We start from the raw sequence: 13,168 nt of genomic DNA, 5'->3' as shown, positions 1-13,168 counted from the left end.
CAGGGACCCGCAGCATCGGGGCGGGCGTGGGGCCGGAGGAAAGGGTGTCGGGGCCACACACGCACCCTCGCTGCAGTCCAGTTCCTCCCGAGCCCGGACGCCGGGAGCGCACCGAGCTGAGGACCGCCGGCCCTGACGCCCGCCCGCCAGCACGCCCCAGGGCCCGGGCCACAGCCGGGGAGCGGGCGAGGGGAGGAGGCCCAGGGGGGCGGGGTGGGGGGCGGGGGTGGGTGCTGCCGCCGCCGCGGAGCTGCTACTCAGCGCGTTTTGCATGAAGATGGCGGCTCCCACCGCCAGCAAGGCAGCCTCCCTGGGCTGTAACAACAAGCCTTCGTTCCCGGAGCTGGATTTCAGGTCCGGAGCTCGGGTGGAGGAATTGAACAAACTCATCCAGGAATTCACGAAGCACGACCAACGGGAATACGACGACCAGAGAGCGCTGGAGATTCACACAGCTAAGGATTTCATCTTTTCCATGCTGGGTAAGCAGCAAAAGGGAGAGGCGTGTGTGTGTGTGTGTGCGTGCGTGTGTGTGGTGGGAAGGGTTAGAAAACCCATTCCCCCTTCTCGCTCTCTTTTCTCACGGGCTTCCTTCCTGGAGCCGGGTGCCTGCGGTAAAACCTATCTCTGTTCCGCCTTTTCCCTTCTTTCTCCTCCGCAAGCTGAGCTGCCTTCCCTCCCCTCCTTACTGTACTTTGCGCGGAGTCTCTTCTCATTTTTCCTTCGGTCATTGGCTCTTTCGTAATTTCTTACCCGCCCGGGGATGGTAGGCAGGTGGAGTGTTTCTGGTGAAACGCCTCGAGGTTGAGGGGAAGCCCCTGGAAGCAGCGCGGTCCAGGTGAGACTCGGCGGCGCATTTGGGGTTTGGCTCCCGGAGCCTCGGACCTTCCCTTCGCCGGGTCTCGGGTCCTCCCCTAAGCTTGGGTCGCCTGGAAAGCTTGGGGCTCTGGCTCGGCGCCCGAGCGACAAGTTGCTTCTGTAGTCTTGCGCCGCGGCGCTGTCAGCCGAGCCCCCGGTGGTCAAACTTGTTGGGTGTTCCCGAGTAACCCGCAGAAGTAGGCTGGGCGCCCGGAGTTCCTGCAACTTTGATTTGCAAATCGACTTCCCTTTGAAGAGATCGGAAGCATTTCCGGTGCTTCTCCCGGCTTTCTGAGCTCGGAATTCCCAGTGCCCAGCTCGAAAATGACCTGGCTCAGAGAGCTGACCCCCAGGGAGCCCCGGCTGCCTCCTCTTTGTGTATTGTTGGAGATGTGTGCCCCGAGTTTCGAACCGGGGAGATAACGGGAGGGAAGAAAATATGCCGTGCACCCCCGCCTCCCAGCCGGGCAGCTACGGGTCCTTAAACCGATTGTTGAATAGTGTGTAAAGGAAAATAAAGCAGGCCTTGGAGATGGAACCCCTCCTCAGGTGTCCTGTCTTTAGGATTATTGTTACTGAGGTATAGTGTGAGTGTCCGCTGGCAGCCGCGGATGCAGCCTGCAGGCTGCACCAGTGGAACCGTGGCTATCGTGAAATACGTCGCCGGGTCCTCAGCATTCCGCAGAAGTGGACTCGAGTGTAGCTGCCCGAACGGCGGGTCTCTGTGTGCGCTCTTGTGCGTTCCAGGTGGTGGAAATTTCATTGGAAAGGGTCTTTTGGCTACAGAGGAAGACAGAGCATTTGCCTTCCCCCTTCCAGCAACTTCCATTCAGCCCCGTTATCTGTTGTTGCTGGTTCTACCTTGGGGTATCTTCTTCCTCCCCACAGCGCAGCAAACCGAGCGCTCGGTCGTCGGTTGTAACGCTTTGGGAAGTTGAACAAAACCTGTGAAAGCTTGGGGCCGGATTACCTTTTGCTCTGCTCTCCCCAGGTATATCCTAGATTGTGTATGGCATTGAAAGGTCTCTGTTGATATATTTGACTATTCAACTATTTAGATGAATTACAATTTTTTTTTTTTTAAATTCCTAACCTGGTGGAAGTGAGCTTCCAGAGGGAAGTTTACGAAGCTTACAAAGCTTCTAGATCTGAAAACCAGTACAGTGATTGTCAGGAAGGTGAGGACACAGAGGAGGCTCGGGGGCAGTTATATAAGTTGCTTAATCACGGCCCTTGTCTTTGGCATAAATAATGGAAGTCTACCGCCCAGTTCTGAGGTCTCCTGCCCTACATCATTTACTAGAAAAAGGTACGGGGTCATGAAAAGTCAGGATAGTCATGGATTAGAAAATGGGAGGATGTGGGGAAGGGTAAGTTTAGATGCCTGTCTCATTAGGAACTTAGCTAAACACACAGCTGAGACACGGAATTAACCAAGCCTTTAGGAAGGGTGCGATATCCTGGGGCTCTTCATGTGTATGTGTGTTCAGTGTCACTGGTGGCGTTGTGTTGACAGGGAGACTACGTTTGCTTCTATTGCTTTTTACTCAACTGACCTTGCAAGAGAAGCCTTCCTTGCCTCCGGGGAATCTGGTCTTTCCACCTGCAGGAGAGAAAATTCAGGAGAGTGTCATTTAAGCCTCCGGCGCCTCTGGACACGCGAAGCAGATGGCAAAGTGAGCTGGCCTGCGTGTGGCGCTGCATTCATTTGTGAGTTCCCTGCTTTCCTGTAAGGAGGTGCTGGCCGCTCCAGGCGAGTGAGGGCGTGGAGACGGCGAGGGTCCTTGTGTGGATTTCCTTTTTCTAGAGCAGATTTTCACTTGACTCAAAAAACAGAATCTCTTTTGGTGCACTTTTTTCCCTTTCCACCACCTTGGGTTTGTCGTGGATATGCGAATACAGTGTCTTACTGAGCCCTGGCGTGGCACCCGGCCCTCCTTTCTGGCCCTGGGGGATGGTAGGGGGGAACAAGTCCCCTTGGCTTTGTTCTGCCTGCATTTGAGCTGCACCTGAGGATTGTCAAAAGCTTAGAAACATTATCTCCTCACACAGAGGAGTTTGGTATAGGCTTCTTTAATGGGGCTGTGGGTAGTGCTGCCTCTTTTTTTGGGGCGGGACGGTGGGCAGCTGGGGGCAGGGGCGTTCCCTGGGTGGCACAAATGGTTTGCACTTGACTACCTACCTAAAGGTTGGCAGTTCGTACCCACCCAGTGGCTCCGAGGGAAAAAGGCCTGGCAGTCTGCTTCTGTAAAGATTACAGGCACGAAAACCCTATGGAGCAGTGGACCAGTTTTACTCTGTAACAGATGGAGTCACCAGGAGTTGGAATCCACTCAATGGCAATGTTTTCTTTCTTTCTTTTTTGGTGGGTGAGGGGAAGCCGCTGTTTCTCTGTGTACGATTGTTAGCCTGGACTGAAGTCCACCACCGGCCTCCCAGATCTGTTCCCATTTTGTCTAGTTTGGGGGCAACTTTATGCAGAAGAGCAAAGTGGTAGTAGGCTGTTGTCATAATCAATGACCTCTCTGCATCTAGAAACCTCACCTCACTGTCCTGTCAGAGCAGGGTTCTGGACAGGCTTTGGGGCTGATCTGAGCCCACTTGGGGTCACCGTGGTCACCATGGTCACTGAGGTCTTCCTGGCTTCTCCTAACATTCTCTTTTTGTACAGAGATTCTGATTTCTATGGAGGCAAGTTTCAGCTGGAATCACCTGGACTCCTTATTTCTCTACACCTTGGTCTTTTAGGAGAATGATTGCTGTTATTAGCTAGTTAATATTTGAGAGCCCAGATTGCGTGAGAGGCTGGCAGTGCATAATAAACGCCATTTATCAAAATTCAGGGAATTTGCCAGAGTTCATTAATGTTTTAATAATATTTGGTATTTGCATAATGTCTCCGCCAGCTCTTTTGTTATCTTCATTCCCCGGTGAGGTCGGTTGGAGACTGGTTGTATCCCCATTGAACAGATGCAGAAGAGGGGATACTGGGAACCTAGAGAAGCCAGAGACAACAGTCGCTTAACCCCTAGACCAGCCATCAGCACCACGGCCTGGTTACTAGAGTAACTATCATTTATTGATTACTTTCCTGGTGTCAGCAGCTAATCTTCACACAGCCTTAGAAAAAGGTATTGCTTTCCCATTACACAAATGGGATGTTGAAATTAGTGGGGTTAAGAAGCATCCAGGGCCACATGGCTAATAAATGGTAGAGATGTTGCTAAAAGTCAGGTCTCCTGACCTGAGACCTGTTTCTCTTCTCCTGCTTGAGATCATTAACAATAGACACATGAAATCCAGAGGAGCGGCTTTGTTCTAGGAAGGACAGTTGCTTCCTGTTCTTTGAGAATTTTGTTTCTGAGTTCAGCTTTTGGTATTAGTGTAACACAAGCAGCATCTGTGGTCGTGTCTGGAGTAGTTTGAGTTCAAGTATTTTCTTCCATAAGATTGCTGTTGTTAGGTGCCTTGGAGTCAGCTGTGACTCATGGCAACCTTATGTATATGAAACATTGCCTGGTCGCGTGCCATCTTTATGATTGTTGGTGCATTTGAGTTCATTGTTTGGCTGTTTTGGAGAGACTTTCAACCTAGGCAACTAACTCATCTTCCAGCACTATATTGGGCAATACTCCGTGGTGTGACCCATAAAGTTTTCATTGGCTAATTTTTGGAAGTAGATTGCCGGGCCTTTCTTCCTACTCTGTTCTAGTCTGGAAGCTCCGCTGAAACCTGTCCACCGTGGGTGACCCTGCTGGTATTTGGAATACTAATGGCGTAGTTTCCTGCATCACAGCAACACCCAAGCCACCACAGTACGACAAACCGATAGACGGGTGGTGGTATTCCATAATAAGATCACCTTTTCCAATTTTTCATTAAGAAATTGATAGTTATAATAAAATATTAAAAGTTCCAGTCCCACTACTGCTTCTTGCTGTGTGGTCTTCATTTTCTCATCTATTAAACATGCTAACAGTCATGCTTCATTTCAGAATTGTGTGTGAATGTGAAATTACTTTGTACACTGAAAAGGAATGTATATATGATTTTATTATGTATTTAAAGTAATGCGTTTTATTAGAAAATCTAGTGGATTTAAGCTGGAATAATTTCTGCAATAAAATCTATGGAGTGCAAAGAGTCCCTGGGTGGTGCAGACACTTAAGCGCTTGGCTACAAACTGAAAGGCGGGCAGTTTGAAACCACCCAGAGGTGCCTTGGAAGAAAGGCCTGAGGATCTGCTTCTGAAAGGTCACAGACATGAAAACCTTATGGAGCGCTGTTCTACTGTGCAACACATGGGGTCTCCATGAGTTGGAGTCAACTCCACGATGTTTGATTTGGTTTATTTAAAAAAAAAAAAACCATTGCTGTGGAGTCGATTTGGTTCATAGCGGGCTTGATTAATTCCCACATGCATTGTCATTTGTTAAACACATACTGTGCTCACCTTTGTGCTAGCTACTTTGCATAAATCTATTATCTCATATAAACTTCTTCCAACAACTTTGTAAGAAGTATCATTATGCCTATTTTAGAAGTGAAGGAAGATGAAACCCTGAGGCTCAAAGAGGTCTAGCGCTTAGCCCACAACAAGGGGACAGAGCTTGAGTTTGAACGCAGGTATGTCTGACTTAAATGCTCACTCTCCTCCCACTGTCCTAGGCAGGAAGTTCCCATAGCTCTTGGGTTACATGACCAAAAGGGCTCACCCCTTGGGAAATGCTGGCCTGTAGGAGCAAGGATGGTTTCTCTTTGTCTGTCTGTCTCCATTTGGCTCCCCCAAATTCATGTCCTTCCCCCATGCAAAACACATTCGCCTCATCACACCATAATTCCTTGTTGTGCCGCCCATTGGCTAATGCATTGCTTGGGATTAGGCTGGCCTCCTGTTGTACTCACTGAAGTGTTGGATTCCCTCTTTATCTTGTCAAACTGAGAACTTGCCCTTGAGTGTTGTTAGCCCCTGAGACTCTCCTGAGGAGCATTGTAATAACTGACAATCTCAGGTCCCATTTCAGACTTATTGAATCTGAACCGCTCGAGATCCCCAAGCTGGCTGCTTAGCACCACTACATCTTGTCCTGTTAGCCCTCGTGTGGTCCGTGCCCCACCCCATGGGGCTGCTCCTGAGCACAATGAGCAGGACCCCCGTTGACTCTGGAGACCAGAGCCAGGCCGCTGAGCCTCACGATCAGATATGTCTGCTGGCTCCTGGTAGGCATTATTGAAGTCTTTCTACCTGGGGTGGGGGCAAGGAGGCAGAGCAAACTGGGATGAGAATGGTGCTTGCCATCCTTTGTTGATTATTGGCTCTGTTTCAGATGTTGTAACAAGGGGCTTTGCTTCATTGTATCATTTAATCCTTACCATGACCCTTTGAGATAAAGTACTCCAGAGAACCCAAGGTTGGATAGATTCAGGAATCTGCCCAAGTTTAACAGCAAGTAAGTGGCATAGCTGGGACTATCCAAGGTCAGGCTGATGTCAGAGCCCTGGCTTTTAATGAAAATGTCAATAGTCTTCCCTCAGGAGGAGGAGAAGGCTGGAATTCTAGCCCTAACTCCTCCAGTTACTTGCTTGTGTGCCTTTGGACAAGTCACTTAGCGGACTCTGAGCCTTAGTTTCTGAATCTGTAAGATGGGGCTAATAATTATACCTGCCTCATGGATTCAGATGCATGTAACACTAAATCTGAAAATTTTTGTACAGTGTAAAAGGAAATTTCTAACATCTAGTACTAGTCTACTTTGTAATACGTGATGTGTATGTTACCCTAAATAAGCCTCTTAAATCTCTTTTGGGCCTCTTTTTGCCCATTTTCCAATTATAGAAAATACAAAGAAGAAAATAAAATCACCCCCAAATTCTAATTAGTGTTAATATTTTGGCGTGTATCTTTCTAGACATCTATGGTTATACACACGTTTGCACCCATGCATGTTTACATGTGTACAGTTTTACATAACGGGGAAAAAGTGCCCTTTTTAAAAATTAACAATAGGTTCTCATCTTCCACACCTTAAAAGAGGAGCCATAACCTGAAACCTGTGGAATGGTCTCCCAGCTTCTCTTGCTCATCTTTTACTCTAAAACCAAAACCTTTTGCCGTCGAGTCAATTCTGACTCATAGCGACCCTATAGGACAGAGTAGAACTGTCCCATACGGTTTCCAAGGAGCAGCTGGTGGATTCAAACTGCCGACCTTTTGGTTAGCTGCCGTAGCTCTTAACCACTACACCGCTAGGGCTCCTTTACTCCAGAAGAAGATGCTGTTCTGGAATTTGGAGCATCATCTGTAATTTAATAACGGGCTGATGAACCCTCACATTGGCTTCTGAGGGTTTGGTCCGCCCCTCAATGCCGCCTGTCTCTTTGCATGTTCTACGTGGTCACATAATACACCCCATGTTTTCACCTTCTTCCTATGGGTCTTCGTTGTGTTCTATATCACGGGTCCTTAACCTGGGCCCGTGGAAATAATCAGGTGGAGTTTGCGAACTTGATGGGGAAAAAAAAAATTACATATTTATTTTTATTTAACCTCTAACCAAAATACAGCATTTTCTTCCATTATAAATGGAGGTAATAAATCATAGTGGTATTAGGAGTACCTGAGTTTTTGTTGCTAATAGAAATCAGAGACATTTGCATTTCATATTAGTGGTTGTAGATACGTCAAAATATAATTTATGGGGATTGCAATTAATGTCATAAAACTATGCGCGTATAAATTTTTGTATGAGAAATTAACTTGAGCTGCAAACTTTCCCTTAAAGCACAATTAAAAGAAAAAGATAAATGCATAGAAAAAGGTAATAATAATTTATAGCTGCTTTAGGTGTCCTTGGGTGGTACAAACAGTAAACATGCTTGGCTGCTGAAAAAATGACATGGCAGAGGTGTCTGACCTCCTGTAACTTCACCATGGGGAGAGAGAATCATTATCAGCATCAGCAGCCCAAGGCTGATTCCTACAAGGTGGAGGTCAGACATACCTCCTCTCTCCAACCTTTTTAGCAGTTCTTACACCAGCAGTCCCTCCACGGTACTCTCTACTTCTCTGCTGGGTTTGATAATTTGTTGCAACGGCCACACAGAACTCACAGACAATACTCACAGTTATGGGGTTTATTACGGAAGTAGCAGGTTACAATTCAGGATTAGAAGTGACTCAGGATACAGTTCTTTGATCAGGACAGCCTCTTCTCAGCCATGTTTGCATGCAGGCCTCTCTCTGGCCCTTGGCCCCTCATCCTGGCCTTAGCCCTGCTCAGGCGAGGGTTACAAAGCTCTAGCTTCACCAGTAAGTACGTGGGGGCACACCACTGCACCAAGGAGGCCTTGGCCCGAAGGCACTCAGCTCTCTTGCTCTGGAGATTGGCACACCCACTAACTGTCTTGCTCCGTGGGCCAGGAAGCCCACCGTGATGTCTCGTGCTGGTCTCCTGGTTCTGCTGCTGCTGGTTACCTGCCATGCTTACCACCACTTCTTGCCATCTTGTGCTGTCTCTGGTATTACAGCTCTCTGTCTACTGTGTCTAGGAGGTTCTCAGCTCAGGGATCCCAGGTCCAAGGGATGTGCTCCACTCCTAGCTCTTCTTTCTTGGTGGTATTGAGGTCCCCCACCCCACTCGCTTTTGTCTCCTTTTATCTCTTGTAAGATAAAAGGTGTGATTCAAGTAAGGTGTGACTTGAATAAGGGTGGTGAGGGTGATGACTGGGGTAAGGGTGATGACTTGAGTCACACCCCGTAGTAAGGCAGTGAGTCAATATACTTCCCACCCTAATTCTGCCTCATCAACATAAGGGACAACTCACTCCCAAATAGGATCATAAGCACAGGCATAGAGGCTAGGATTTACATCATGTCACACAGTGGAGGATAATTACATTAGATCACAAAATGGAGGATGACTACATCATTACATAACTGCCAAACCACTGAAAATCACGGCCCAGCCAAGTTGACGCATAACCTTAACTATCACAGGTTCCATACACCTTATTTACATAGTCCCACCTAATCATAGTGTGGGATTCACAAAGACTATGTCTGGAAGGGCCATATTAAGTAATTCACTGCACTGCGGCTGCTAACCAAAAGGATGGAGGTTCAGATCCACCCAGAGGTCCCTCGAAAGAAAAGACTTGTGATCTGCTTTCGAAATATCATTCACTGAAAACCCTTACAGAGCACAGTTCTACTCTGACACAAGTGGGGTTGTTGTAAGTTGGGATCAACTCGATGGCAGCTGGTTTTTTGATTAGAAATTATGGTGGTTATTAAACTTGCTGATAGATGTAGTTATTTAATGCATTAATAAAAAATCACGTTGCTTTATTACACATTTATTTTTAAAACACATTTTGCATTTAATATTGGTTTTCTTTGAAATCCCATTTATTTTATCATATTCATTTAAATATACTATCTGTTTAGAGGAGCCCTGGTGGCGCAGTGGTTAAGAGCTCAGGCTGCTCACTAAATGGTTGGCAGTTCGAATCCACCAGCTGCTCCTTGGAAACCCTACGGGGCGGTTCTACTTTGTCCTACAGAGTTGCTATGAGTTGGAATCGACTCATTGGCAGTGGGTTTGGTTTTGGTTTTTCTGTATTGCAAGAATAACAACACCCTCAAGACTTATCCTAGAACATTTTAAGAAATGACCAAAGTGACAACTATGGCTTGTTGACAGAGGGCAGCAAACGGTGACTCCTGGTAATGTCCCCTTTCTTGTGGACCCTGGCTTTTCTTCTGCTAGCATCTGGGGCACTCGTGGACCTCTGGCATGTCCACCCTCGGGACTTTGTGCAGAGAAAGCACAGGTCATCTTTCTCGTTAAGGTGTTTGGACGTCTAGTGTGGGATCTGAATTATAAGCTGCTATTGTTTGCAATCAGTAATCATGATTTGCCTTTACATAGTGCTTTATAGATTACACACATATTCACCTCTGGTATGGTATTCGTCTTAGGACAGGGCTTTGAGGAAGGTGGTGTAGGAACTATTAGCACCCATTTACACACGAGGGTACTGAGATTCTGGGCGGTGAGGTGACTTTGTCCGAGGTCATGGAGCAAGTTGTGGAACAGGACCACAGTCCAGGTCTAGAGTGCCTTCTGCTTATAGGTTATTCTGTCCCCTCTCCCGTCCCCTGACATCTTCCAGTGCTGCTGGGGCGAAGGTTCTCTGGACAAGGCTAGGGTGGCAGCTTGCCTTCCCCTCTGGGCATTTCTGCTCTCCTCCTCAGCTGAGCGCACGCAGTGGGTGAGGGGGGCTGTGAGCGGAGTGGGTAAGCACGTGGTCTGTAGACATGCAATCCCCAAGTCTGATTGTTAGGCCTTGGCCAACGGGTTCTTAGGGTCTGTGTCAGCGTTTACAATGGACCTGGCTAAGCACTTGCCAGCTGAGTGACTTCTTTAAGGGGCAGTTCATAATTATGCCATTATGTGAGGCCCCGTCTCCAGGAAACAGCTATCTGTTTTTTGCCCACTTAAGTGCCTTTTCATGAATTTCTGATGCATAAGATAAAGAGACAGATACTAGGGACAGTGCTGCTATGAATAAATTCGTTTATTTTTTATGTATTTTTTTCTGTACACGAGAAGACTTGATTACTATTTGTGAGATGAATCCAGCCAGTAGCGGGGGTTAGTATAAGGTCTTATTTAGGTTTTTTTGTTTCTTCCGACTAGTATTTGAGTATCTATAATGTGTTGTTAAGAATTCATTTATTCATAAATTCATTCAACATCTGTTGGAGTGCCAACTATGTGCTAGGCACTGGGGTGGTTACTGTGTACATGCACAGGGGTAAAGAAGAGATGCAAGATCACTGTCTCCATAGGGCTTCTGTTCTCTGGGGTATTCAACAAGATCGAAGCGTGCAGATAAATAGTGTGCTATAAAAAAACAAAAGTACAGAGTGTTATGACAGGGTACCTGGGTGGAGTGAAGATTGGTAGAGAAGACTTCTCTGAAGCGGAGCTATTTGAAATGGAAAGATAAGAAGGAGCCAGCCATCTGAAGAGTGGACAGGAGAATGTTCCAGGTAGACAGAGCAGCAAGTGCAAAGGCCCTGGGATGGTATAAGCCTAACAAGTTTGAGCCGTGGAGAAGGCCCGTGTGACTGGAGTGGAGTAAAGAGGATGTAACTGGTGGGAGATAAGATCAGAGAGGAAGAGGGGGTGATTTGTTCATTTAGGCCTTATAGACTATGGTGGGGACACAGAAGCTTTGGAACACAGTCGATGAATTGAAGGAGTTTTCATTCTGGCACTGGGAGGAGGAGACTTATGTAACGAAGCTATTAAATACAACTTCGTATCTGATTGGGTGCCCCATGCAGGGGTCTGGAGGGTGAGTGTTCCAGGCATTCAGATGAGGTGAGGGAGGGAAACATCATGATCAGAGAAAGTGACATCAGATGGTAGCTTAGTCTGGGGTGGACCCCTAGTCTGAGATTTGCTAATTCATTTTGAGGTCCTGTGATCAAGAGAGGTCGGAATGAAAGAAATCGAAAGGTAGAAAGGGACTGGGGATCTCAGCTTGAACTCGGGTTTCCTGCAGATGAGCCCCAGGGTCTTGATGTGACAAATGAACCAGTTAACAAAGCTAGGGAAATTCTGGCAAGAGGTCAAAGGTGATCAGTTTAAGATGAGTTTAACTGGCCGTTTTAAGGGGAGCCGTGCTGCCTTGGACGTTTGGGTTTTTGCTTGAAATTCATGAGTCTGAGTGTATTTTTTTTCAAATCTTTGACGCTATTAATGTGTCTGTTGAGAAACAGCGGTTAAGGTCCAGAGAGAAATTCTGCCCTCGCTTTCAAGGCTGCTTGAATGCTAGTAAGTCTGATTTGCCTTCCATAAAGGGGGGTCTTCGTCTAATGTTCAGATTTAGGCCTTATGTGGAATGGGCTGCCTGCCTTGGAATGGAGTGGGCATCCTGCGGGTGGGGATTCTCCTAGTGGGACCCCCACTTTGACTAGGCTCTTGTCCATAGCATTCAGGGATTGGAGGTGTGTCGGGGGGTGTAGAGTAAGGTGGGATTACAAAAGGCCCTTTGTAGCCACATGATTCTCTGATTTCAACTTGGATAACCCTGGGCTAGAACAGTGAGTCTTACTTCAGATGTTTCCTGGGGCCAACTGCAGCTTTCAGGAGATGATGATCAATAAGCCTTTGTATCTAGTCCTCCACAGGTTACTAAATGCTTTCATATGCGTAATCCCGTTTTGATTTACTCCTCACAACAACGCTATGAAGTAGGGATATTGTTATTAACTCTGTGTTAACACAGGAAGAAGTGGAGGATCAGAGAGGCTGAATTACTCCCCCAAGGACACAGAATGGCCGAATGGCGGAGCTGAGATCAAAGGCAAATCCTTTGAAACAAACCCCAAATTCTCTGTCTTGTATCATGCTGATTCTAAAAGCATTCTCCTCTCTACCCCTTCAGCTTGAAAGGATGATGGGTTCTTCTCTGGAGAGAGGCAGTGAGGGTCAGGAGGAAGAGTCCAGCCCTGAGCCTGGAAGTCTGCACGTGCCTGTTAATTGGTATTCAGCTAGTAAGCACTTTTTCTAGGCTGCTTGAAGATCACCCTTTTAGCAGCTGCAGCTGTTCGTAATAGCAGCTGCGTGTACGGACTGTGTTGTGATCGATAAAGGAACTCAACAGTTTGTTCTTTCAACTGTGCCGTTGGTGGGCACAGCCTGCTTTCATGCAGGCTGCGTTTTCGTGTCCGAGGGGCTCATTAGCCTCTTGTGAGAAGAGGTGGTCCGTCTAGATCAGAGCTGGCCAGCCAAAGCCCACCAGGGACTGGGCAGTAGGGAAAGTGGGGCTGACGGCAGCTCCGTGTCAGGGTCAAGGACGCCAGGGCGCGGTGGGAACAGTGGAGAAATGGAGATCACGCCCACCTCTCTCCTCTAAAGCGGGTGTAGTACCTGTTTCCCAACACCTGGTGATTGTTCCTTCGCTGCTGTGGTCCTCACATTTTAGTGTGGATGAAATCTCCTGGAAGGCTTGTTAAACCATACACTGCCAGCCCCCATCCCAGCATTTCTGATGCAGTCCTTTTGGGATGGAGCCTGAGGATTTGCCTTTCTAACCAGTTCCTGGAATCTCTGAGTGGTGCAAGTGGCACTTGGCTGCTAGCCAAAAAGTTGAAGGCTCGAGTCTACCCAGCAGAAAGCCCTGGCGATTTACTTCCAAAAAATCAACCACTGATAAAGCCTATGGAGCACAGTTCTACTCTGACCCACGTGGGGTCACCACGAGTCAGGCTTGACTCAGCAGCAGTGTTTTTGGA

At 47.5% G+C, this 13,168-nt stretch overlaps 1 protein-coding gene across 2 annotated transcripts in view; it reads left to right on the top strand.

Moving 5' to 3' along the window:
* Nucleotides 1-221: 221 nt before the first annotated feature.
* Nucleotides 222-13,168, top strand: part of MB21D2 (Mab-21 domain containing 2) — a 149,655-nt gene continuing 136,708 nt past the window's right edge. The window contains exon 1 of one of the 2 annotated variants that reach the window (XM_004373567.3): nt 222-482. In XM_004373567.3, the coding sequence (XP_004373624.1) occupies nt 272-482 (211 nt within the window). In that variant the 5' untranslated portion in view covers nt 222-271. The remainder of the gene's footprint in view (nt 483-13,168) is intronic. The other variant, XM_023728707.1, reaches the window with a different exon arrangement.

This window comes from Trichechus manatus, unplaced genomic scaffold (assembly GCF_000243295.1).
Source record: "Trichechus manatus latirostris isolate Lorelei unplaced genomic scaffold, TriManLat1.0 scaffold00026, whole genome shotgun sequence".
NCBI lineage: Eukaryota > Metazoa > Chordata > Mammalia > Sirenia > Trichechidae > Trichechus > Trichechus manatus.
The sequence above is the reverse complement of the archived record's forward strand: the minus strand, read 5'-3'. Positions and strand labels throughout refer to the sequence as shown.